A 23,022-nucleotide genomic window follows, 5' to 3' on the forward strand; every position below is an offset into this window, starting at 1 on the left:
CAGGTTTTTTGGTACTTTTGACTCTACAATTTTGGCTCTTCTGATAAAATTTACTCTGGGAGGAACTTCAGAGACTAAAAGTTAAATTTAAAGTTCAGCATCTGAAATTATTTCCAGAATATGATGTTTAAATAATAGTTTTTGTTTTAACCTAAGTCTTTATTCTAAGTGTTCATCTTTCAGGTGTTTTAGTTGAGTTAGATGAAAATTCTTGATTTGAATTCTAATATTTAGATTTGACTTTTCATTCAGTGGTTAAATTTTATACTTTATTAAGTAATTAATTTGCTGAGGTAAATAAATTGCCATGAATTTCATATAAAATGCTGGAAATGTTTTGTTAATTTTAGAGTTTGGTTCTGAGTTCAGTTTAATCTTAGATACAAAATTTATGTTTAACGATTTATTTTAGAGATTTAGTTTCAGTTTGTTTCAAACTTTTGTATTAGGAAATACATTTTTAGTTTCAGAATTTAATCTGTAGCTTTTTAGTTTATTTTCATTGCATATTTTAATTTCAGGCTCAGTTCTCCATTAAAACATTTTCTGTGATTAATGTTACAATAATCTGGAGTTTAATTTGAATTTAGTTTTGTGTCTGAATTTAATTTCTGTTTGTTCTTGAATTTAGTTTCCAGGTTTATTCCTGAACTTTTCCCCCATCGTTGAGTTTGAAAGTTTTGTTTCACAATTTATTTTGTAAGTTTACTTCAAGATTTTGGTTTTATTTAACAAAATTAAAAACAAATGAACTGGTTCTAATTTTCTGTCAGTGAGTTTTTACAAAACCAGCAGCTGAAATTAAAAACGTTAAAAAATGTTTATCGTTCAGGATTTTTGAAGGTTAAAAAAAAATCTTCTGACAAGAAATTAATTGAATGAAAACACCATTTAAAAACACTAATATTTATAAATTTAAACAAGAAAAAAATGAAAATCCAATAAATAAAGAAAAAATCCTCAACGGAAAAGAAAGTGCAATTTCTAATAACAGTTGATTCTGTTATTACTATTAACTGTTATTAATTTTAATAATTGTTGCTAGATGTCCACATATCTTATCTTAAAAATAATTTAAGATAAATAAATATTTTGTATTAGAAGCAAATTCTTCTACATTCATGAATTGTGGCAATTTGATGGAAATGAGTCACATTTTTAAAACGTTACAGTTTTACTTCTTTAGCCTAAAAAATAATTTTGATTTTTTGTTGTTTTATGAAGGTAAAAAAGATTTTTACTTTTTTATTAAATTCAATAAAATTGCTTTACATTTCAACATAAGAACAGTTTTTTCAGCTAAAATACTTCTTTTCCACCCTGATTTTTCTGGTTTATTAATTAATTACCAATAAATTAATCAGTTTGGACCATTTTCATTATGGAAATTTTGACAAATCTTTAGAACTTTATCTTGGGTTCAAATAAGCAGCTAATTTTAGTGTAATTTATTCTAAAAATCAATAATTATAATTGTATACATTGAAAACAGTTATTTTGTTTTCTAAAATGTTATTTTTTTATGTTTAAGCTGCTGTTTTATTTCTAGAAACATTAAAATATGTTTTCAGAAAGCAGAAAAACAGATTCGGTTTGAGAAAAATGTGAACTAATGGTGCTAATTGACTCCTTAAAGTGATTAATTTGTGTTTAAATGCTGAGTTATTTCTGCAGCTCCGTCGTCGGAGCAGCAGAAACCGTCCTCCTCTTCGTGTCTGAGTCTGAAGCGACTCGGAGCCAGCGGTCGCTCATGAATCCTCGGAACAGAAAGCCCAGTTTGCTTTCCAGGAACTCTGCATGGGAAACCTGGACGTCTTCCAGATGGTTTATATCAGCCGCCTGACAGCAGGAGGGGGAACTTTATGCTAAATCAGGAAATCGGGACCTGGTTTTTATTTCTTAAAACAAGTTTGTGCACGCCCCAGGCATGGAAAAATGTGAGGAAAACCTTTTCAGTTTCTGCTCCACAAACCTGAAGTCTTTTTTAGCAGGAAGAGTCCAAAACTGATCCTCAAGTAGGAGTAAAATAACTTCAACATATTTTTACTCAAGTAAAAGTAGCTGCCCAAGAAAATACTTAAGATTAAGAAAGTATTTGATAAAAAATCTACTCAAGTACTGAGTAATTGATCAATTATCAACCAATTAATATCACATAATCAGATGGATCAAATATAAAGTGAAATGGGAATTTTGGTATTTCAAGAACCAAAATCATAATAATTGATAGGAATAACAAAATCAGGCAAAATATTTTTCCAAATCAGTTTCTTTCAATAAAAAAAACTTATGAAACTTTAACAGAAACTGCAGGTGTGAGTCTGTCTGGTGGATTTTTGGTTTAAACTTGTTTGTTTTTCATTCGTTCACATGTGCATTCGAACCGCTCCAGAGTTCACTTCAGCCAAACCGAAACCAAGGATTTCTTGGACAGAAAACTTAACAGGTTTGAATAAGAAACTGACTAAAGTTTTAGTTCAGTTAAATGTTTTCTGTCAACTTCATTATCATGTAACAAAGTTTTTCTATATTTAGGTGAAAATAGTGTAAAAGAAACCCTGAGAGTGTTTCTTTCAAATTGTTCTATTTCTAACATGAGAAATAGCTTTTTACTCTCTGCATCAATATGGCCTTTAAAAATCTAAAAAAAAGAAAGTTTTAGCTCAAAGCTCTCATTACAGTCACTGTACTGGATTTAAAAATCATATTTTCTATTTGTAAAACTGTTATTTCTTAAAATGTACAGCATCAGGCAAAAAAATAAAAAGCTCCAATTTAATAACTAATTTAAGCTAGTTATTAACGACCTATATTTAAATTCAATTTAATTTGGTACCTATGTAGTTCTTTATATATTGATTAGAAACATGTTTTAATAAATTAAAACTATTAGGTGTCACCAGAATCCAAAATTAGCTCTAAATAAATATTTAAAATTGAATGAAATGAAACAGAACAGTCTTCCCTTTTGCTATAAGGAAACATACATTTAAGAAAATAAAGGGTTTGTTTTGGGTTTCTGGTTTTAAGTTGTCTGTTGCTTTTTTTTTTAAATCACATTTTTATGTTAAATTTATTAGACTTAACCAAAAATATTCCTCTGAAAAAGATGGATGATTAAAAACGAGCTACAATCCAAGAAAAATTCTGATTTAGACTTAAATCTGGTTTATTTTAACATAACGAGAGTGACTGTAAGTCTCAACCTACAGTAAGTGAACGCAGCACCAATCGATTGGCCAATAGGCTGCTTGTTTTCATATCTCCATGGCAACAGCAGAACATGCCGCTGACACAAACGAGTCTGCCGCTTCAGAACCTGTCTGTCTTTACCAGCAGAAACAGACAAAAGCCACATATTTATGTCCAGAGGAAGTAAACTACCAAAGCAAGTTGTTGATTTGATTCTGGCCGCAGAGGAGAAACGGAAAAACTGATTTCCAGAATGAGAAATGATCGTTTTGCTGCAGTTTGTCTCCACCTGCTGGCCATTCTTCTGCCACTACAGCTCTCCGCTGTTTCTTTGTTTCCAGACAAAGCAAACGAAACAAATAAGTAAAACTACTATTACAGTCAGCAGGGCTCCGTTAAATGTTAAATAATTCAAGTATTCTCGGTAACATATAAATACTGATAAGAAAATAAACAGATAAATGAAATTTCTCAACATTTTCCACTTTTCTTCATCAGTTCTGGTAGAATATGTCAGGTTGATGATCTCCAGTTTGAGTTGTGCTTGTTTTCTCAGTCCTGAGCCACTTCCTGGTCTCGAGTTGTTGTCCGATCTGCGGCGTTCTGATGCCAAAGACGCGCCTCTCCACCTCCAGCACCTCGTCGAACAGATACCAGGCCTCCACGTCCAGCATGAAGGAGAAGAGCTGCAGCAGCCAGACGAAGGAGCGCGGCAGCGCGGGCTCCATGCTGGGGTAATGACTGGTGCACGTCCTGCAGAGCAGACGAACACGTCTGGGTTCATAATGGGACGCCTCGTTAACGAGACGCTGGCTGAGCGTTCAGAGACTCACCGGGGGTTGCAGGGTCGCAGCGGCGGATGCCAGTAGTTGAGGTTCAAGGGAGTCATGAATCCGTTACTCAGGGAGACGACTCTATCCAACTTGGTGTGGAGCAGGCTGGGCCCGTCTGATCCGTCCTCGTCGCCCCAGCAGAACTGGAAGCTGGAAGGACCACCGTAATGGACGGCCGCCGGACAAGAGGACAGCCTCTTTAAACACATCTGGACGTTCTCTGAGATTCCTGAAGAAACGACAGCGTATGTTTCTCAAATCCCAATAAATCCCTGCAGACAGATGGGTCCCCAAAACTCAGCCGACTTCAATCGGGTTTGTCTCCTGCTCATAGTAATGAAGCCATAACTGAGATGGCTCCGGCTTGTTGGCAGTCTTTTCTACACCGCTCTCTCAAAAGTTATTTCAGCAAGTTGTAGGTCTGGACTTTGACAGACAATGGGATGAATGGACAGATGACAGTATGAACGGATGAACGAAAGGATGAACAGATGGAGTGAAAGGACAGACAATTGAGTGAACAGAAGGACGATGGGATCGATGGACGGACGGACGAAAGGAAGAACGGACAGTCCAGATTTTGAGGAGATTTGGTGACAAACGGTAACCTTGGACTGTCCAACCCTCACCAGAAATGAGTGGGACTTCCTGCGTACCAAGCTCTGACACCGGTCAGAGGTTTTCTGCATGACCGATCAATCAACCTACATTCCCACCCTTTGTGTAGAGACCCTGACTGTTTTCATGCTCATTCATTTTCTTACTTCTCCTCTTTGTCATAAAAAGTCTGTCCCGCTTGTCCGTGAAGAACAGTTTCTTTCCTTTCCACTGTTTCCTGTAGAAAAAAGACAAAAATGTTTGGCTGTTCAGCAAATGAAGTCATATAAACACCTTCAGGTTGGAGGCCCTGATGTCTCACCTGGCGATGCCCTGGTTCCTCCTCTGCTGGGCGTCCAGCAAAGCAGCCTGAACCAGTTTGTACCACTTCCTGAAGCTGAACAGGTCTCCTGTGAACCAGCAATCACATAGAACACCACAAAAAACAGCTTAACTTTTAATTATCACACCACTATGACTCAACCCAATGCATTGGGGATGCACAATATATTAGCATCTTGTTGTTCAGGTGGAAATTATGCATTTTCTTCTATTTTCCAGTATTTACCAGAGACAGAAAAAAAAGACTGAAGAGGAGAGAAGGCAGGAAAATAGATGGACGGACAATAAGACAAAATGATGAATGGAGAAATAAATAGATCAACAGAAGATGAATGGACAGGCAGACAGACAACGGACTGGATGGACGATAATCTGATCTATTGATGTCAGGACAATTAGATGAATGAATCAGATGGGTGGACGGACAGATGAATGGATGAAAGGACAGGAAGACAGAGGAACAGAAAGTTTGATGAATGGACGAACAATGAGATGACGGGAATGGGATAACAATGGGACGGACGGCCGGCCAAAGGGACGGACAGACGGCCAAAGGGACGGACGGCCGGCCAAAGGGACGGACAGATGGCCAAAGGGACGGACAGACGGCCAAAGGGACGGACAGACGGCCAAAGAGACGGACAGACGGCCAAAGGGACGGACGGATGGCCAAAGGGAGGGACGGACGATGAGTTGGATGTATGGATGAATGAATGAATAGATAGGTAAATAGATAGACGTATGGACAGATTAACTGGTAGATAAATAAAACCTTTAAGACAAAACAGAAACATGAAGGACCAACCTATGTCGTCATGGGAACCAGTCTTGTTCGATAAATCCCTGAAACACAGAAACGAAAGTCACAAAGGTGCAGCAGAGACTGCAAGGTCTCCATGGCAACAGCTCAGGTGTGTCAGGTTACCACTCGGTGTGATCGTCCAGGCCAAACATCACCTTCATGGTGACGATGATGAGCGCGGCGGCCTGCAGGTCGTACCGCGGCAGGACGGCACGCGACCCACCGTCCAACGTGTGGCGCTCCTGAGCCGCCATACCTGTGCGGTCCATCAGGACGCAGACCCACCTGTGCAGCTCGTCTGAGGACCAGAACAGACGGGGGTCGTTAGCGGTCCCGGTACCAGTCTGTGGGACTGACTGGGTCGAACAGGTTACCGGGCAGGTTAGCGTCGGTCAGGTAGCGCAGGCTGAGCGGCGCCGGGTGGAGCATTGCTTCTGGGACGATGGGAGGAAAAGCAGGAAGCTGCAGGTACTGGACCAGAACCTGCGCTTCTTTATGGACTGAGCGGTGAGACGGGATCCTCTGCAGGAACAAGAACCACCTTTAGCAGATAAAACTGGTCAAAAATAAAGAAAACCTATTCTTTACGTTTGGATCAATGGTTCTCTAACTATCAAAAGGCCAGAATTTATATCCAGGGGTTGGAAATAACCGAGCCGTACCTCCGCAGATTGAAATATCAAAGTATTTTTAAGATGCTTACTGTTTAGACAAGAGCACAAATATTTTGTTTATGAATTCAGGACACATTCAAATGAAAAAATACTTTATTAATCCCAAAGGGAAATTAAATGTTGTAAAACCCAGTTATTCCTTAAACTTACAGACTAAAACCAAGGAAAACCAGTTCAAAAGCCTAAATGTCGAGTAAGTAATTTGCCACAGTGCATTTTAACAAATCGGAAATCATCATTATTAACCGAACAAGTTATCATTAGCATGCTAAAATCAGAATTTAGACAGTGCTAGCATATTAATGCTAACATGAGCCAAACATAGTGAAAAATTACAGTAGTTCCTTGTAGTTCAATGACCAACCTCAACATGGAAAAGAAGAGCATCCGGACCACACAGCTTCATCTCTTCAGGAAGTTCCTCGTACGCAGTCACATACGGGACGTGACCTTCTTTTACCAGCCTGGGGTCAAACCACAGACTGGGGTCAAATGGATGCTTAGGAGCAGCTAAAGCTTAAAGGATAAGGATGGGTTAGAAACAAAACTGGAAACAGAAATGGTTTTTTGTTTTGACTGGAAGTACCTAGCCTTTAGCGACTGTTTTAACTTCAACAAACAGTAAAATAACGGGCCAAATCCAGAGCCGTGAGGAACTCCATTCTCCAACATGAAACTATAATCTGCTAAATTAGAGCACAATGTTTAAAAATTTACGTACAAAGCTCAGAAAAAAACTTTTACCAACCAATATTCAATACAGATTTGTAAAGAGAGAAAGCAAATACAACTTAAAAGGAACGGAAATGTTCTAAATAATTTAGATCGAGAACGGTGAGAATGGAAATCTGCATTTAAATTAAAGGCGTTAGTTTATGGAATAATCTTGATAGTGAGATAAAACAATCTCGATTTCTTTCTGCACTTAAAAGATAATTGAAAATTATTAAGATGTAGCGACACGGCGTTGAATTAGTTGATCTTTTTTTTATTTGAAATATGTTTGTTATAGTTGAATAGCAAATTTTATTTTTAATTTCATGATTTCTTTTAGTTGTTCAATAAACTACTTATGTTTATTATTGAATGAATAAAAAAAAAAACATGAAATGAAAACATGAAATGCATTAAATATGCATTGTTATTTAGCAAAATTTTTTCAAGAAAATGTCTGAGAATCAAAAGATGTTTTTTGCTAATTTTTGCCTATTGGAACTCAGAAATTTCAAAAGTTGTTTCTAGAATATTTCTGAAATTAATCTAAAAATGTCAGAGTTTTCTAATAAACCTTCAACTTTTCAAATGAGGAATTTCCAAGATTTTTCTGGTAATTTTTAAACTTTTCAAACTCAGAAATATACTTGTTTTTTGTCAAAAAGAGTTTAAAAATAAAAAATAAAAAATTTAACTATTGAAACCTGACAGTTTCCATGTTTGTTCTACAATATTTCTGAGATTAATCTAAAAAATTTTGTTTTTTGTTTTTACAAATTCTCAACTATGGAAACTCAAAAAATTTTCATTTTCTAGAATATTTTTGAGATTAATCCAATTTTTTAAAAGTTTTCTAGCAAATTTTCGTCTTTCCAAACCCTTTCCGTGTTTTTTGGTGGAAATGTACTCGCCTTTTTGTCCCATCCACAATGGCTCCAATGCTCCATCGTATTAAATGTTTCAAACATTTTTAAAAGTGTAAACATGACCATCCAGGTGTGTTTTTGCTACCTGAGCAGGTCGCTAAGCGTCAGAGCTTCGCGGCTCCAGACCAGAGCCAGGTGGATCAGAGCCAGAGTCGTCTTCATGGTCATCAGGCTGCGGCTCCGTTTCCATGACGATGAGGTGCCTGCGCTGCTGCGGTCCGATCCCAGCCAATCGCTGGAGCTCTCTGAGGTTCAAAGGAACATTTCAACCAATTGGAACAGTTTAAAAAATAAAATATTTCTCTAAATTTGCCATGGATTGATTGTTTATGCGTTTCTTTTTAGTACCTGCATTAGAGCCAGCGGAGCTGTCCAGAACTGACCCGGAGTCGGTGAAATTACTAGACAGAACCGATTCCGCGGCGCTGTCCACGTCCGTGTCCGAGTCCAACGCTGCCTGATGGGAAAACACGGAGGAATTAATTTATGACTCATTTAAACATTTTTGCCAAGACTAAAAATATTTTAAGAATTAATATCACAAATAAATGTGTATATTTTAATTTTAGCCCTGACACTTTATAAAAACCTAAAAAGACTTTAGTGAAACTTTGTTAAAACTGTAGAAAAATTAAAATGGCAAAAAATATTTACACAGTACACATATTAAAAGCAGGGAATTTAGAACAATGTGAAAACAAAATTATAATAGCATTAAAACATATTTAAAAAGTTGTGTTTTTTCCTTTGGAATATAAAAAAATAAAATCATCAAAAATAATAAAAAAAGATGTTTTAAGCATTACTAAAAAAAAAAAGTAAATAAACTAAAATGATCGGAAATTACCTCAGAAAGAAAATTCAATGCAAACACATGAGCTAAAAATTACAGAAATAAAATCTATTAAAATCTTTCCAGAATAGAGTGAACTTTAAGAAAAAAGCATTTTCTTTAAAATAATAATAACTTAAAAAATGACCAAAATGTAGATGAGAAAGTGTCAGAAAAACAATTACATGAAATGGGTAAAACTGACAGAAATCTGAAAACATAAATTATATTTAATAAAAAATAAATAAAAATCTACAGCAGTGATGAATAAAAGGAAACTGACCCTTCTAAACCTTAAACTCCTGATTGGGTTTTTGGTGTATCCCTGCTGGCTCTTCTGCAGATAAAGTCTCCACATCTGACACAGAACGTCGTCCTGAAACCAAAAACGTCAAACTAACAAAACGGGTTTTATCTGCTGATAACGGATCAATGGGAATGACAGGAGCGGACCTTAAACTGAGGAGTGACTCCCAGTCTGAGGAGAGCGTTGGCCTGGTTCTGCAGGATGAACTGGAAACCTTCGCACAGCATCCAGACGTAGCCGCACTCTGAGGAACAACAAATTATTAAAACATCTGGTAATATGAACATTCCAGAAAACAGTGTCAAAAGACGCTTAGATATTTAATTATTCAGGTGTTAAAAGTTAAGTTTTGACACCAAACTTAACATTTCTGGGAAATGTTTAAGTTAAAACTCCTAAATAACAAAAGTTTGATATGTGAAAAAGAAACAGGAGGGTAAAACCGACCCGTCTTCCTGATACTGGACTGTCTGGTGATCCGGGAAATTCTGTTGGAGTTGCAAGTGAACGACATGTCCACCACCTCTCTGGTTCTCTGAGGACATTTTAATAAAACATCAAAAACAAACAAACAGAAAACAAAAAAATCACAATTTATACAGGAGACACGTTGAAGGCACAACAGTGACACCTGCAGGACCGTTGGTGGTACTGCAGTGAGCACAAGCTCAATTTGACTGACTAATAAACATAGAAAAGAGTACAAGGGCGATTGTAGATGGGAGAAAATGAAGAGCAATCTTCTGCCAAAAAACAAAAAATGTTTTTTAGATTAATATCAGAAATTTTCAGGAAAAATAAACCAAGAAAATCAGTGAATTTGAAAAGTCCAAAATTTGCTATAAAAACTGAGAAATTTTCTAGACAAAAAACTCAGAAAGTGAAGATTCACTAGGAAAAAAACAAACAATTTTAGATTAATCTAAAAAGAATCTAGAAAAGAACAAAAAAAACCCCAACATGTTAAACTTTTGGGAGTAGAGTTAGAAAAGTCTTTTTTTTTTTTCCACTTTTGAAACTTAAAAATTTCTTTTTTATTTTCTGGAAAATTTCTCGGTCCCAAAACTCGAAAATTTCAGAGTTTCAAAAGTTAAAAATTCTCAACTTTTGTAAAGTTTTTGGGTTTGAAAATCCTAAATTTTTTACTTTGGAAACTCCATGCCGTCCTTGTTTTTTCACATTTCTGAGTTTTTTTCCTTTGTTTCTGAAATGTACTCCATTTTTGTTCTATCTGTATTGGCCCCAATTATTGTTTAAAGTCAAACTCTGTCAGATAAAGATTTGTTTGGGAGTCACCTCGATGACATTGTGGCAGGACCTGCAGTAGAAGCGACCCTCGTCTGAGATGCCCCATTCCACGGCTGCACACTGATTGCAGGGCTCCTTGTATTCATCCTGAACCAGAGGAAACGCAGAGGGACAGGTAAAGGTGACACACCTGGCTGAGTCTCAGCGTGAAATATGACTTTTATGTATTAAAAACAAGCCAAGCAAGAAAACAACAAACTAAACACAACAGCTTCTACTTACTCATGTGAACTGTAAATAGTTAATTTATTATTTTAAAAGAAGAAATTAATATTATAAATAAATATTTTATTTTGCTGAAATAAAATCAGCTGGTTAAAATTTCAAGAACAATTTGGTATATATATATATATATATATATATATATATATATATATATATATATATATAAATTGTCATTAAAAATGTATTTTAGAACATTTAAAGCTGCTGAAACTATTTTAATTAACAGCAAAAGGTTGACGGGAGACTATGGAAAACTTATAATTAAAAAAAAAAAACAAATCTTATTTTATGGCCACGATTTGTAGCAGTGGCTACATAAAGAACCAACCTAATTTATTCTTCATCAAAACAAACTATCTGTATCAATATTTACAGTTTTGCAAATAGCTGAAAATTAGCAGTTAAAAACTATATTCGCCGAGTATTAAAAATACTTATCAGGATCAGTAATTAAAATATATTTATAGCACGTGTCAGAATTTGTTAATCAGAAAACATGATTAAAATCAGATTTTGTTCATTTAGTTTGATGCAAATATACTAGCTAACAGATGTTAAAAAACATCTGTTCAAATATTATGGTTTGACTACATCATCATACTGCTTTAAAAATTGCCATAAAATTCTGAATTGTTTTCTAAAGTTTGCTGAAAGTGAATAGTTAAAATCTATGTTCACCGATTATTAAATAGAATGCTGTATATTCAAGATCAGTAAATAAAATCTGCATAGGATGCAAATCAGTTTGTTAATCAGAAGAAAATAGAAAAAAAACAGGTTTTCTTAACGGAGTTTGGCGCAAATCAACTAGCTAACACCAACACTTCCGTTTTCTGAGTGACATTTACACAAAAAATATTTAATTACTGATCAGCGCTTACCGCATCCTCTTCCTCCATGGTGGAAATTCAAATTTACCGGTTACGTATTGATTTGATCAGCTTTTAATGTCCGCAGTCGCTCTATCATGTGGAGAATAAGAGTAATTTGGATTTCTTCTTCTTTGTTTTCTTTCAGGCCGGAAGCTGCACTGCTGCCACCACCAGTCCGATTCGCGAACTACAACACCCAACTGGTCAAATTAACTTTGGGACTTTCGTAAGTTTTGAAACTTTTACGATCCTGAACCCGTCAAACTGAACGAACGCACAAAAACGTCCGCATAGGACGTGTAAATTTTGTGAAAACCTTGGAGTTTTCACAAAGCTATCCTCCCAGAAATTTTACACACAAGTCTACTTTTATAATTTTGTATTTTAATGTGTGGTTATCAGTGTGTGTGTTAATGTCTGTGATGCTTTCTTTGCTCGAGTTTATGAGATTTTTTGCTTCCTCAATCTAAAAGCGGATTTGGGTGAGATCAGAGATTATAAATAGAGCAGCCAGATGTTTCCGCTACATTCTCTTACATAACGTCACGACATGAGGTCCTTTTGTTTAAAATGTGTGTTTATTGTTGTTTTGTTTCAGTTTTAAATGTTTTATTTATTTATTTTTGGTTAAATCACAGCCACCATGAACGGGTTCATGTTTCACGAGCAAACGCACACCGCGAGCGCCTCATCAGACCGTCAAGTTCACGTGCGCACGAACAAAAAACCCCGCGGACTTTCAAAGTAAAAGCATTTCTGAAACAATTTCGTACCTTATGAAGAAAATATGATTTATTTCTATTGACTCGTCTTATTTAATCCCAAATTAAACTTTGTTTTTGTATCTAGTTGAACGTTGTTAGATAAAACACGATGTTTTGCAAAACAATAAAAAAGAAATAATTTTTTTTTATTTAATATTCAAGATGTTCCATTAAACTAGTTTAAAAATCGGAAAAATGACATTATGCAGCTGTTTTAAGTAGTTTAGCTTTATAGATTTAAAAAAAGAACAAAAAATAAAGATGAAATAAATTCAACAAGTATACTACTGAAAGGCTGAAACTTTGTGATAATTATAAAGCTCTTCCACTTTTTCACCCATTTTCAGAGGATTTCTTTTCTCTCTTCACATTACTCTGAGCTATTCCACCATTCAGGCATGAAAAAAAATCTACTAAACTGAATGGGTCGAACTTTTTTGCGTAATGTGCCCAACTGAGCGCAAATATGTTGAATCAGAGACTTTAATAATCAGATTTTCTTCTTTTCCTGATTGTTTGTAGCCACGTCTTGGTGTTCCGCAAAGAATTATTCTAGACTTTATATATTAAAGTTATTATAGTTGCTTATTAGATTCAATTTAAACGGGTCCTACCTTGAGATTCTTGTTTTTATCATCCTAAGTGTTGGTTCAGGGTGGATTCCATTACTGCTGGTGATTTCATGCTTTTATTCTGAAGCCGCCAGGCCTACTTCCGCCCCGCCTCCTTGCTTCTCGCCAGCTTTCTTTATCGGCTCTCGGTCTTCCTGGTTCAGGGGAGTTGGAGCCGTTTTCCCTGCGCCTTTCTGTAACAAACAATGACTTCATCCGATCTGGATGCGGATATTTTAGTTTCTATGAGAAAATGTGTTTAAAGTCGGAGGTTAGCGGCTGACCTTTCGGGACCTTTCCCTCCGTCCAGTCCGTCCCGCTGGGGATCATCCACCAGTCAGTCTGTCCAACATGGGAACGAACTTCGCTGTTTTGACACTGTTTGCAGTTTTTCTGTCCATAACAGAGGCTGCTGTGTCTCCACCCGAAGACAAAGAACAGCAGGAGTTTGGTAAGTTCTCCAAACATGGAGGTTTCTATGAAAACCTCCTGACTGAAGTTAATTCAGGGAAACAGAGGCGATTCTACAAAAGTTTATAATGGTGGCCATTGGGGGCCACTTCTCTGGGGGCCAGAAAAACTTAAACTAAGAAATAAATTAGTTTATTTTGAGACCAGATATTAATAAGACCACTCCCTCAAGGCTGATTTAAAGATGTATTTTTCATAATATCATGTAGTACCTCCGTAAGTACTACTTAAGAAGAGTTAAAGACATTTTAAAATTTTTATGTAACTTCATTTTTCTATTTGTGGAAAAAATAATTATAAATAATAATTTAACCCATTGTCATCAAACTTTTGGTTTTTGCTCAGAGGTCTGAGCCAAAGTTGTCTGACCAATCGAAAATGACAGTTTTAGCTCCTCAATGGTCAAATTTATCAAATTATTTTAAAAAAAAAAACATTTTTTATTGTGTGTTTTTGTTGTCAATTAGATATTAATCAGTGTTTTCCCTCGACCTGACCCGTTAGTTGGTTTTAAACATTTTGTTGTGTCCTTCCTCTGCAGAACCTCTGCGCTCCATCCTGGATGACTTTGACGTTCTTCCATTCTCCAGCCTGCAGACCCACTCTGTCCGCCGCCGGGACGTCCAAACCGAGGCACACGTGGAGAAGCTGCTGAGCTTCAACGCCCTGCAGAGGTTGGACCCAAAATCTTCACCAATTCCTCTGAGCTGATTGTCCAAAATATAAACTCCCCCTTTCCTTCTTCCTGCTGATTTCAGGAACTTCAGGCTTTACCTGAGAACCAACAACGAGATCTTTTCGGAGGATTTCAAGGCCATCGTGGAGGACGAGGATGGACAGAGACGAAGCTTCCCGGTCAACAGACACAACTACTTCACTGGACACGTCATTGGTAAGGTGTTCTCCAGGGTGTCAGAGTCAGATTCACCTCAGTCCTTTAAAAAATACTGGGTTTATGAGACTCCTTGGAAAAGCCTTGATGGATCAGACGTCCCTGAAATCCAGGCAAAGAATTTAGAAAATGAGGCTTTAGATGAATGTTTGATCGAGCAGGGAGTTGCTTTATATTTGTGTTTTCTCTCTTCCAGGGGAGGAAAACTCTCGTGTTCAGGCTCATATCGACGACCACGAGTTCTCAGCTCACATCCTGACGGACGAGGCAGAGTACAACATCGAGGTAAAGAGAGCAAAGAAACTCAATTCCTAGTGAAAAAACATGAAATCACTTTAAAATGTCTCATCTCTCTAGCCTCTGTGGAGGTTCACATCAGCGCCCCCTGATGGCCGCCTCCTGATCTACCGGTCAGAGGACATCAGGAACATCAGCCGGCTGCAGCAGCCCTCAGTCTGCGGATATGTGGCGTCCGAATCCGCTCACCTTCTACCGGAGGGGGTCAGGATGGAGACGAAGGGCCATGAAGAAGGTTGGTAGGACGTCAAAACAAGTCGGACAAAGAGTTTCTGTTTTAGGATGTTCAACTATTTCATTTTCTCTCTTTGGTGTATGATGATTTTTTAAAATCCAATGAAAAGATACATTTCTGGTCAATCTCCAATTAAATATTTGTAAATGTATTCCAAAAACACTTCCATTCGCATAAATTCAACAACAGTTTTACAGTAAAACCATAGTTTTAGCATAAAGCCATGATAAAACTATGATCGTTTTTGCATCAGTAGTTTACTGATATGATTTACTGAAGAAGTGTCTGTAAAATTGTTCTCCTTGACGTTTATGCTGCATTTAGAGCCGTTTTATTGCTCCATTCCTTTTGACAGCCCAATCAGTAAAGGAGTACCACAAGGCTGTGTTGTTGGACCACTCTGTTTTCTCCCCCTCGTTTTGACTGACGTCTAGCAAAAATCTTCAATTTAGTTTACATTCCGCTGACACATTTTTACTGCATTCTATTTTGTCTACATTCTATTTTTTGTCAGTATTTTCATATCTTGAGAAAAATTGTTGTAGTTTTTTGCTGGATAATTATTCCAGTCTAGGAAAGAAGGTTTAAATAAATAATGAAAGCCTCAAATTAGCAACAAATCTCTCAAACTTATGTCCTTTCAAAACATCTTTTTGGCCCTTCTCAACTGAATCCTGTTTTAATAACTAATTGAATCTCTGGAAAGACTCCAGAGAGTCTTTCCAGAGAGACTCTCTGGAAAGTCTCTCTTTCCAGAGAGTTTCCAAAACAGTAAAAATTATGTTATTACTACATTTGTTTGTGAAACAATCCACCGTTTGTCCTTCTTGTCTGCTCAGAGTCGGTGCTCAGAGGGAAACGCCAGGTCTCCGACCATAAGAAGAACACGTGTCCAATGCTGCTGGTCGCAGACCATCGCTTCTACCGATACATGGGCCGAAAGGAGGAGAGCACCACCATCAACTACCTGGTTAGCTCACAGCCTCCACGCTGCTTCTTTTCCCCTCTTCTAGTGATCTGACCTCTCCATCTCTCTCTATCCAGATCGAACTCATCGACCGCGTCGACGACATCTACAGAAACACGTCGTGGGACGAAGACTTCAGCGGTTACGGAGTTCAGATCCAGCAGGTGAGGAGGAGACCGTCGCCGCTGGTAGCTGCAGTGAAGACGATCAGATGTTGAAGTATGAAGATGTTGTGTTTCTGCTGCCAGATTATCATTCAGAAGTCTCCCACTGAGGTCGGTCCTGGAGAAAGTCACTTCAACATGAGGGGCAGTCCAGTGGCGGGAAAAGACGTCTGGGACGTCAAGAAGCTGCTGGAGGTAAGAAACGCTGAACATCAGCAGGTGAAGGGGAGAAACAGAAAGCTATTTGTCCTCCATGTTGAGAGGAGCCTGTAGCTTAAGAAGCTAGCATGGCTGAATGGATAAATGTTAGCATGGATGGATGGATGCTAGCATGGATGGAAGTTGGATTTTCCATGCTCTTTTTTAATGAGTGTAAATAAATAGAACATCCTGATCAGAATAACGATTTAGTCGCAGCTCTGAGCTCATTTGCTCCTCTCTGGATTTAAGCCTTCAGCATTTGAGTCTTTTTGGAGTTGACCGTTTCCTGTCTGACCTCCTGCAGCAGTTCAGTGTGGACATTGCAGAGAATGCCTCCAACGTCTGCCTGGCCCACCTCTTCACCTACCAGGACTTCGACGAGGGGACCCTGGGCTTGGCCTATGTGGCGCCCAACAAACCAGACTTTCCCGGAGGGCTCTGCTCCAAACGTAAGCACCAAAGTTTCCTCTAGATGTTGTCACGGTTACCGTCAGCATCGCTGTGGTGTTTATGAACCCCGCTGTTCAGCTTGTGCTTCGACAGCAAACAAACACGGATCCATCTATCTGAACACGGGCCTCACCAGTACCAAGAACTACGGGAAAACGATCCTGACCAAGGTGAAGTCCTGAAGCCCTTTCTGATGGTTTCTTCAGTTTTTGTAGCTTCGTACTGACGGATTGTCTCTACAGGAAGCAGACCTGGTGACGACTCACGAGCTGGGCCATAACTTCGGAGCGGAGCATGACCCGGACAACGTGCCGTACTGCGCCCCGCGGGAGGACCAGGGAGGGAAGTACGTCATGTACCCCATCGCTGTGAGCGGAGACCACGTCAACAACAAGGTGCTAGCAGAGATAGTATAGATAGAGGAATGGATGCTAGCATGAATGGATGGACTCTAGGGTACATAGATGGACAGATGCTAGCGTAGGTTAATAACTAGCATAGATTGATGGCAGCATGGATGAATGGATAGATAGACATATGCTAGAAACCATCCAATAATGCATGCTAGACTAGATCAATGCTACCATGGATTGATGGATGATAGAAGCAACCATCCATCAATCCTATCATGTAACAAGTTGCTAGCGTGCGTCGCCATGTTTTTCCATCGTAAACCAGAAAAGGTTTCATGACGGTTCGTTTTCCCTTCAGCTGTTCTCCAACTGCAGCAAGCAGTCCATCGTGAAGCGGCTGCGCTCCAAAGCGGCGACCTGCTTCAAGGAGAGGAACGTCAACGTGTGCGGGAACTCGCGGGTGGAGCAAGGCGAGGAATGCGACCCAGGGTTGCTGCACTTCAACTCGGACCGCTGCTGCACCCACGAGTGCCGGCTGAGGGACGGAGCAGAGTGCAGGTCCGAGTCGCTCCAGGTCAGGGGTTAAACGCTTCTCCGATTGGCTGATCTGCCATCTTTCTTTGTTCAGTGACAGGAACAGCGCCTGCTGCAAAAACTGCAGGTTCCAGGTGAGAGGAGAGGTCTGCCAGGAGCCCATCGACGCCACATGTAAGGGCCACTCCTACTGCACAGGTCAGCATTCAGGACTCTGCCTGGGAGGGTTTCCTCTTCTACAGGAATACAGATGTTTTGTTGGACACTTGTTGCTTTCATCAGTCAGAACAAGGAAACTGCAGATTTAATTTAAAGTTCCAAACTGGAACTATTTTACAAATACTTAACTGTATTTATATTTCAATTTGAAATATTAACTATTTAAATATATATATATATATATATATATACATAAAAAGAAAATATTTATATATATATAAAACAAAAAGTTCTGTTTGCCAACAGGAAACAGCAGTGAGTGTCCTCCGCCGGAGAACGCTCCGGATAAAACGGTGTGTCTGGACAACGGGGAATGCCGTGGCGGAGAGTGTGTTCCCTTCTGCCAGGTGGTCAAAAAGCTGGAGCCCTGCGCCTGCAACGGTAATGCTGCTGCATGGATTCCTGAGCGGTTCTGATGGGGAGTGTCATGGGTTTCTGAGCGGTTCTGATGGGGAGTGTCATGGGTTCGACAACTGTTCTGATTCTCTGATCAGTAGCAAGAAACACTAACTTGTTTTTATCCAAGATGAAACTGTTTTCCTTGTGAACCTTCAGGTCTAACTGAACCTTCTGGTTTCTTCCCAGAAACAAACTCGTCCTGCAAAGTCTGCTGCCGGGGGAGCAATGGAGTCTGCAGCCCCTTCGTTGATGTGAAAGGCGATTTTGTGTATTTGCGGAAAGGCAAACCTTGCACAGTGGGTTTCTGCGACGGAGCGGTGAGTTAAACACTCATGACCCGATCCTCATGTCCTTCCTCTCTGGTTAGTTTATATCTAGATGAAGAGTCTCTTGCTTGTCTCCTTTCCACACTCCAGTATATTTGGTGTCGGCAATGGACCATCATAGTCGGTCTGCCAACCGCCATGAAACAACCAGAAGAAGAAGAGTCCCTTGCTTATGGTCTGGTTGACTTCTATAAGTAGTGCAAGTTAACAAAACCATAGAATTGAAGGGGGTACTCTCAGTCTGACTCAAAAGTCTGTATCTGGTCTAACCAATGTTCCTTTAGGAAGATAAAGAAGGGCCCTGGTTTTCTGTGGTACTTAGTTCTAGTGGTCATTCAGAGACGAAGGGAAGGATGATCACTGGGTTCGAACCAGGAGTTTACAGCCACTCATTAAACTGGACCTGAATGGACCCCATGGTTGTTCCTCAACAACCAGAAGCCCAAAAGGGAAAAGGCATCTACTGAATCCCCATGAACACAAAGCAAAGCGTTGGGGACCCTTAAGGCTTCAGATCAACCATAAAGGCTTAAACGGAACGAGCCATTTCTGTCTGTACAGGGTAAATGCATGAAGCAGGTGCAGGATGTGGTGGAACGTCTATGGGACTTCATCGATAAACTCGACATCAACACATTCAGAAAGTTCCTGGCTGATAACATCGTGGGCTCGGTGGTGGCGTTCTCGCTCCTCTTCTGGGTTCCTTTCAGCATCCTGGTCCACTGTGTGGTCGGTGTCACTCCTCACAGACGCTCCTCGGGGTTTTTTTTTCCTCCCTGAAAGCCGTAACTTTGATCTGCGTCTCTGTACTTTCAGGACAAGAAGATGGATAGACAGTATGAAGAGACCACCAAGTCTCTATTCTTTTCCAGCGTGAGTATGAGCTTCCTCAGTCATGGCAGATGTAGCAGATACCAGTATGTCGGCAGCAGCTTATTAGATCAATACAGGAACTGTTCTTTGGCAAGACATAAACTGATAAAGATCCTTCCAGTCACTGGCATTTGGTTAACCTTTACCTTAGGAGAACCCAGTCAGCATTAGTTGAAGGTAAGAAGCCCACCAGCTGCAGTTGCCTGTAATTGGCTATTCTGCCATCCTCTTTGCAGCCAACATCTCCATTTTGGAACCACTTCCACCAAATGGTACAAGTCAAATCTAGCTTGAGCCCCAGCAGTTTTATAGGTAGCAGACTGCATTTGCTGACTGACAAACAACAACATATTAACCACCATTTTCAACCTGTGATGAGACTGAAGTAGTTTGATGTCTAACCTTTTCATCAGTTGTGGCGGAAGAGCATACACACCTTCAACTCAACAGGAAAATCAACAACATACAAATAGATTTCTGAGGAACTGGCCTCAAGGGTAAATGCACAAAATGACGTCATCCGAGTGTCAACCACAGCTTCCCCTGTGCTGCTAATAGAGACGAGACCCAAACCGGACATTAAACAGCTGCAGTGAGACTCACAATGGAGAATGAAGTGTCAGAGGGAGCTCTTACTAACCCTGAGCTAAAGTTTTTCATCAGTTTCAGACTTGGTGATCACTTCAGGGTAAAGGTAAACCCTACTTTAGTTTGAGGCATTTCAATGGACTGGTTGGACTGGTTTCACTGGGATTTGATCGTAGAGCCTTACAGCTGTAGAAGCCAGAGGAATGTCAGAGAAAACAACTAAAGAAATTTATCTTAAGGTGTTGCAGCTTCCTCAATGTTAAACTTCAGATTGGGAGGTTTTTGGCTTGACTGCAGGAGTTGATAACATCCTTTAGAAAGTAATGCTTTAAGTGGTGGGCACACTTCTGCTAATCTGCTAATAGCAGAGCTAATTTTCCACTTAGTTCTTTTGCCAAGTTGGAAATGTTTAGCATGAACAGTATCAACATGGTTGAATTTAGCGGTTTAGCGTTGTTTTCTACTAATACCATGCTGGTAGCGCTTTAACGTCAATGGGACTCATGTTTATGACTTAGGGTTTGCACAGCTAACCTTTTAGCTAGCGGTGCCGACCACTGTCCTTTGATTTCCTTTTGTTTAGTTTCAGATAACTTTAGGGATGAAGGTTAACAGCAGCTTCCAGTCTAGTCATCACCACACTGACAGTCCTTTTCTTTCCCAGAATGCCGAGCTCCTGAGCAGCCTTGATTCTGCTTCTGTCCGGATTTTCAAACCTCTAAACTTCCCGGCTGCCCCTGTGCGGCTCCCACCGATCAGCCCGCAGCTTGCCAGCACCCCGCCGGTCTTTGGGGCCGCCCCTGCCTCGAGCCACACATCCCCGCCCCTGGATGCGCCCCACATGGCCACCATCTTGGAGGACCCCAGCCTGGACTCCCACCTGGACGAGGAGGAGCTGCAGGAGGCGTTTGAACGCCCACCTGGAGCTACTCGCCGTTCATTTGAGGACCTGACGGAGAGAAACCCGATGAGACGCAGCGACAAGTCGAAGCTGTTCAGACTTCGGAGGCAACATCAGATCGACAGCAAGGAGACTCAGTGCTGAGAGACGCTGCCAGGGGGCGCTGCTGCCCCTCATCTCTTCCTTAAAGCTGATCCTGAACTCACCTCCAGCCGTCTCAGGTAACACGCAGAAGGCTGCCGTCGATTTATAACCTGTTTAATTTAATCTGTTTCTTAAAATAATTTTATGTTCATTTCTTTGTGTTTGTCACTCATTTTCCCTTCTAAAAAGGTACAACTTTTAAATTTGCACTTCAGTGGTTGGAAGGATACATTGAAAATTTCAATTATTTGATATAAAAATATAATTTTTTCCTGATTTCATCAGAATGCTAACATCATCCCACTCTGCTGTACCACCTCAAGGTCCAATATTTTCACGATTAAAGCGCAAACATTTCAACCAGACATCAGTTCCAATAAAGACGACCAAGTTTGGGTTTAAAACCAGGATCTGGAGAAATTTAAAACCGTTCAGTATGGGAGACGTGAAAGTGAACTAAAAATTCAATTTAAATTTGTGTTTTTGATTCCTGTCAGAATTCAGTTATCCATAGTATAAAAATCTGACTTCCTAAAAAGTTTGTAAAAAATGGAAGCAGTCTTTAATTTCATTCTAAATAATTGAGGTAAAGAAGAAAATAACTTGATTCTTACAGAAATAAAACTTATTTTGTCTCATGTTTCTATGATTCTGGTTTTCAAACAGGTGTCAGCTTTCATGATCTCTGTAAAACAATAGTGATTACAACAAATAATATGTTAAAAAAATAAATAAGTCAAAACTGTTATAACAACAAAGCTACCTTTTATCTTAAGATAATCGGAGAATGAAACTGATCACATCACATGAAGTTTACTGCAGCGATTCGAGTTTACACACGAGATCTGCCTAAAGATAATGAAATAAATCATAACAAACCAAACTGCTATGATTTATTTCATCATGTCAAGATAATGAAATAACCAACAATTCAGTGTTTCATTAAATATATTAAATACTAAATTATAACAAGATGTTCTTCAGGAATAGACTGTTAGCAAAAATAAGCAATGTTGACATAACGACATTGAAACTTATGACAAAACAAGCTCAAAATCTATAAAGATATAAGGAGCTACTCGAATCTAAATAATTTCAAAAAGAAATATCACCTATCAGCTGATAACCATAATGCAACACTAAGCCCAAAAAATAACCAAAAAAACTGTTACATTTTTTCCAAGATCCAAAATTAATTTGAACCAGAAAATCTGGGATTCATAGATCAAAAATGTGAAGGTTTCTTCTTTAAACTTTCACCTCCACAAATATTCCTCAAAATAAGAGTCCATTTAACCGTGAACTACTGAAAAATTCATATTTTCTCATTTTCACAATGAACGTGAAAGAAAAAAAGAATTTCTGCATTTTTATAAAGTTTTGCAAGATATTTTACAGAAAATATTTATTTTTACAAGATTTAAAACAGTTTTTGGGACTAAAGTTAAAGTTTTCTTTAACAGGATGGTGCTTTTTATTCGTGTTTTTTAAAGTTTGTATTTTTCTAAAGCAAATGATACTTTAGAGAAAAAGACAATTAAAAAAGCAGCAAAACTTTAGAAAAATTTTTTAAGATTGTTGACATTTTTATATATCCTGTAAACTGCTTTGTTTGAAACACAAAGACTTTTTTACAAGTCAAAATTAAAACCAAAGAATTAGACCAAACTTTACAGTTTTGGTGAAAAAAAGTGTATTTTTGTTTTATTGTATTAAATCGCTGTTAAAGTGTTAAAACCACCTCTGTCAGTATTTTGGGATGTTGTGTCTTTGTTGTTTTAATGTTCATAAACTGCAGCTTTTACATGAAAAATAAAAATTACTGTTCAGAAAGCCTTCTGCATGTTTTCATTTCACAATAAAAGCTTGGAAATTAAAAGAAAAGCTTTAAAATCTGCATTTATTCAGCTGAAGAGTTTGGTTTATCTAAAATTAGAAAAATAAAAGCATAAACTGAAGTAAATATGCAAAAATTGTTTATTATTAAATTAACAGAACAATTGCTATAT

The 23,022-nt window shown here is 38.6% G+C and overlaps 2 protein-coding genes across 3 annotated transcripts; one reads left to right on the forward strand and one right to left on the reverse strand.

The window, feature by feature from the left end:
* Positions 1–3,145: 3,145 nt before the first annotated feature.
* On the reverse strand, positions 3,146–11,824 carry taf1b (TATA box binding protein (Tbp)-associated factor, RNA polymerase I, B). Its single transcript, XM_032586240.1, has 15 exons — positions 11,634–11,824; positions 10,516–10,614; positions 9,667–9,754; positions 9,366–9,463; positions 9,196–9,288; positions 8,429–8,537; positions 8,166–8,325; positions 6,805–6,904; positions 6,141–6,288; positions 5,890–6,064; positions 5,770–5,807; positions 4,945–5,032; positions 4,790–4,860; positions 4,026–4,254; positions 3,146–3,945 (listed from the first exon to the last, which is right to left on the reverse strand). The coding sequence occupies exons 1-15, from the start codon at positions 11,649–11,651 to the stop codon at positions 3,687–3,689; spliced, it is 1,773 nt and encodes a 590-aa protein (XP_032442131.1). The 5' UTR covers positions 11,652–11,824; the 3' UTR covers positions 3,146–3,686.
* A 1,253-nt stretch (positions 11,825–13,077) lies between these two features.
* adam17b (ADAM metallopeptidase domain 17b) lies at positions 13,078–22,846 on the forward strand. Of its 2 annotated transcripts, none has more exons than XM_032585489.1 (18): positions 13,078–13,450; positions 14,012–14,144; positions 14,229–14,362; positions 14,559–14,647; positions 14,720–14,894; positions 15,734–15,864; positions 15,939–16,025; positions 16,110–16,220; positions 16,531–16,675; positions 16,770–16,846; positions 16,919–17,071; positions 17,388–17,587; positions 17,658–17,761; positions 18,029–18,163; positions 18,368–18,498; positions 19,069–19,236; positions 19,324–19,380; positions 20,633–22,846. In XM_032585489.1, exons 1-18 carry the CDS (start codon positions 13,351–13,353, stop codon positions 21,011–21,013), a joined length of 2,511 nt encoding a protein of 836 aa, XP_032441380.1. In that variant the 5' UTR covers positions 13,078–13,350; the 3' UTR covers positions 21,014–22,846. The 2 variants fall into 2 exon arrangements, with proteins under 2 accessions (XP_032441380.1, XP_032441379.1); XM_032585488.1 differs by having other exon boundaries at positions 13,082–13,450; positions 16,755–16,846.
* The last annotated feature ends 176 nt before the right edge of the window (positions 22,847–23,022 follow it).

This window comes from Xiphophorus hellerii, chromosome 15 (genome assembly GCF_003331165.1).
Source record: "Xiphophorus hellerii strain 12219 chromosome 15, Xiphophorus_hellerii-4.1, whole genome shotgun sequence".
Taxonomy (NCBI): Eukaryota; Metazoa; Chordata; class Actinopteri; order Cyprinodontiformes; family Poeciliidae; genus Xiphophorus; species Xiphophorus hellerii.

What these genes read in the sequence shown, in the direction of transcription:
- taf1b (XM_032586240.1), bottom strand. An exon ending in CCTGCCACAATGTCATCGAG is followed by an intron (nt 9,755 to 10,515) that starts GTGACTCCCAAA and finishes AAATGTCCTCAG; the next exon opens with AGAACCAGAGAGGTGGTGGA. An exon ending in CTGGACGATCACACCGAGTG is followed by an intron (nt 5,808 to 5,889) that starts GTAACCTGACAC and finishes TCTGTGTTTCAG; the next exon opens with GGATTTATCGAACAAGACTG.
- adam17b (XM_032585488.1), top strand. Translation starts at nt 13,351, where the DNA reads ATGGGAACGAACTTCGCTGTTTTGACACTGTTTGCAGTTTTTCTGTCC. An exon ending in CAAAGAACAGCAGGAGTTTG is followed by an intron (nt 13,451 to 14,011) that starts GTAAGTTCTCCA and finishes CTTCCTCTGCAG; the next exon opens with AACCTCTGCGCTCCATCCTG. An exon ending in ACGGAGTTCAGATCCAGCAG is followed by an intron (nt 16,026 to 16,109) that starts GTGAGGAGGAGA and finishes TTCTGCTGCCAG; the next exon opens with ATTATCATTCAGAAGTCTCC.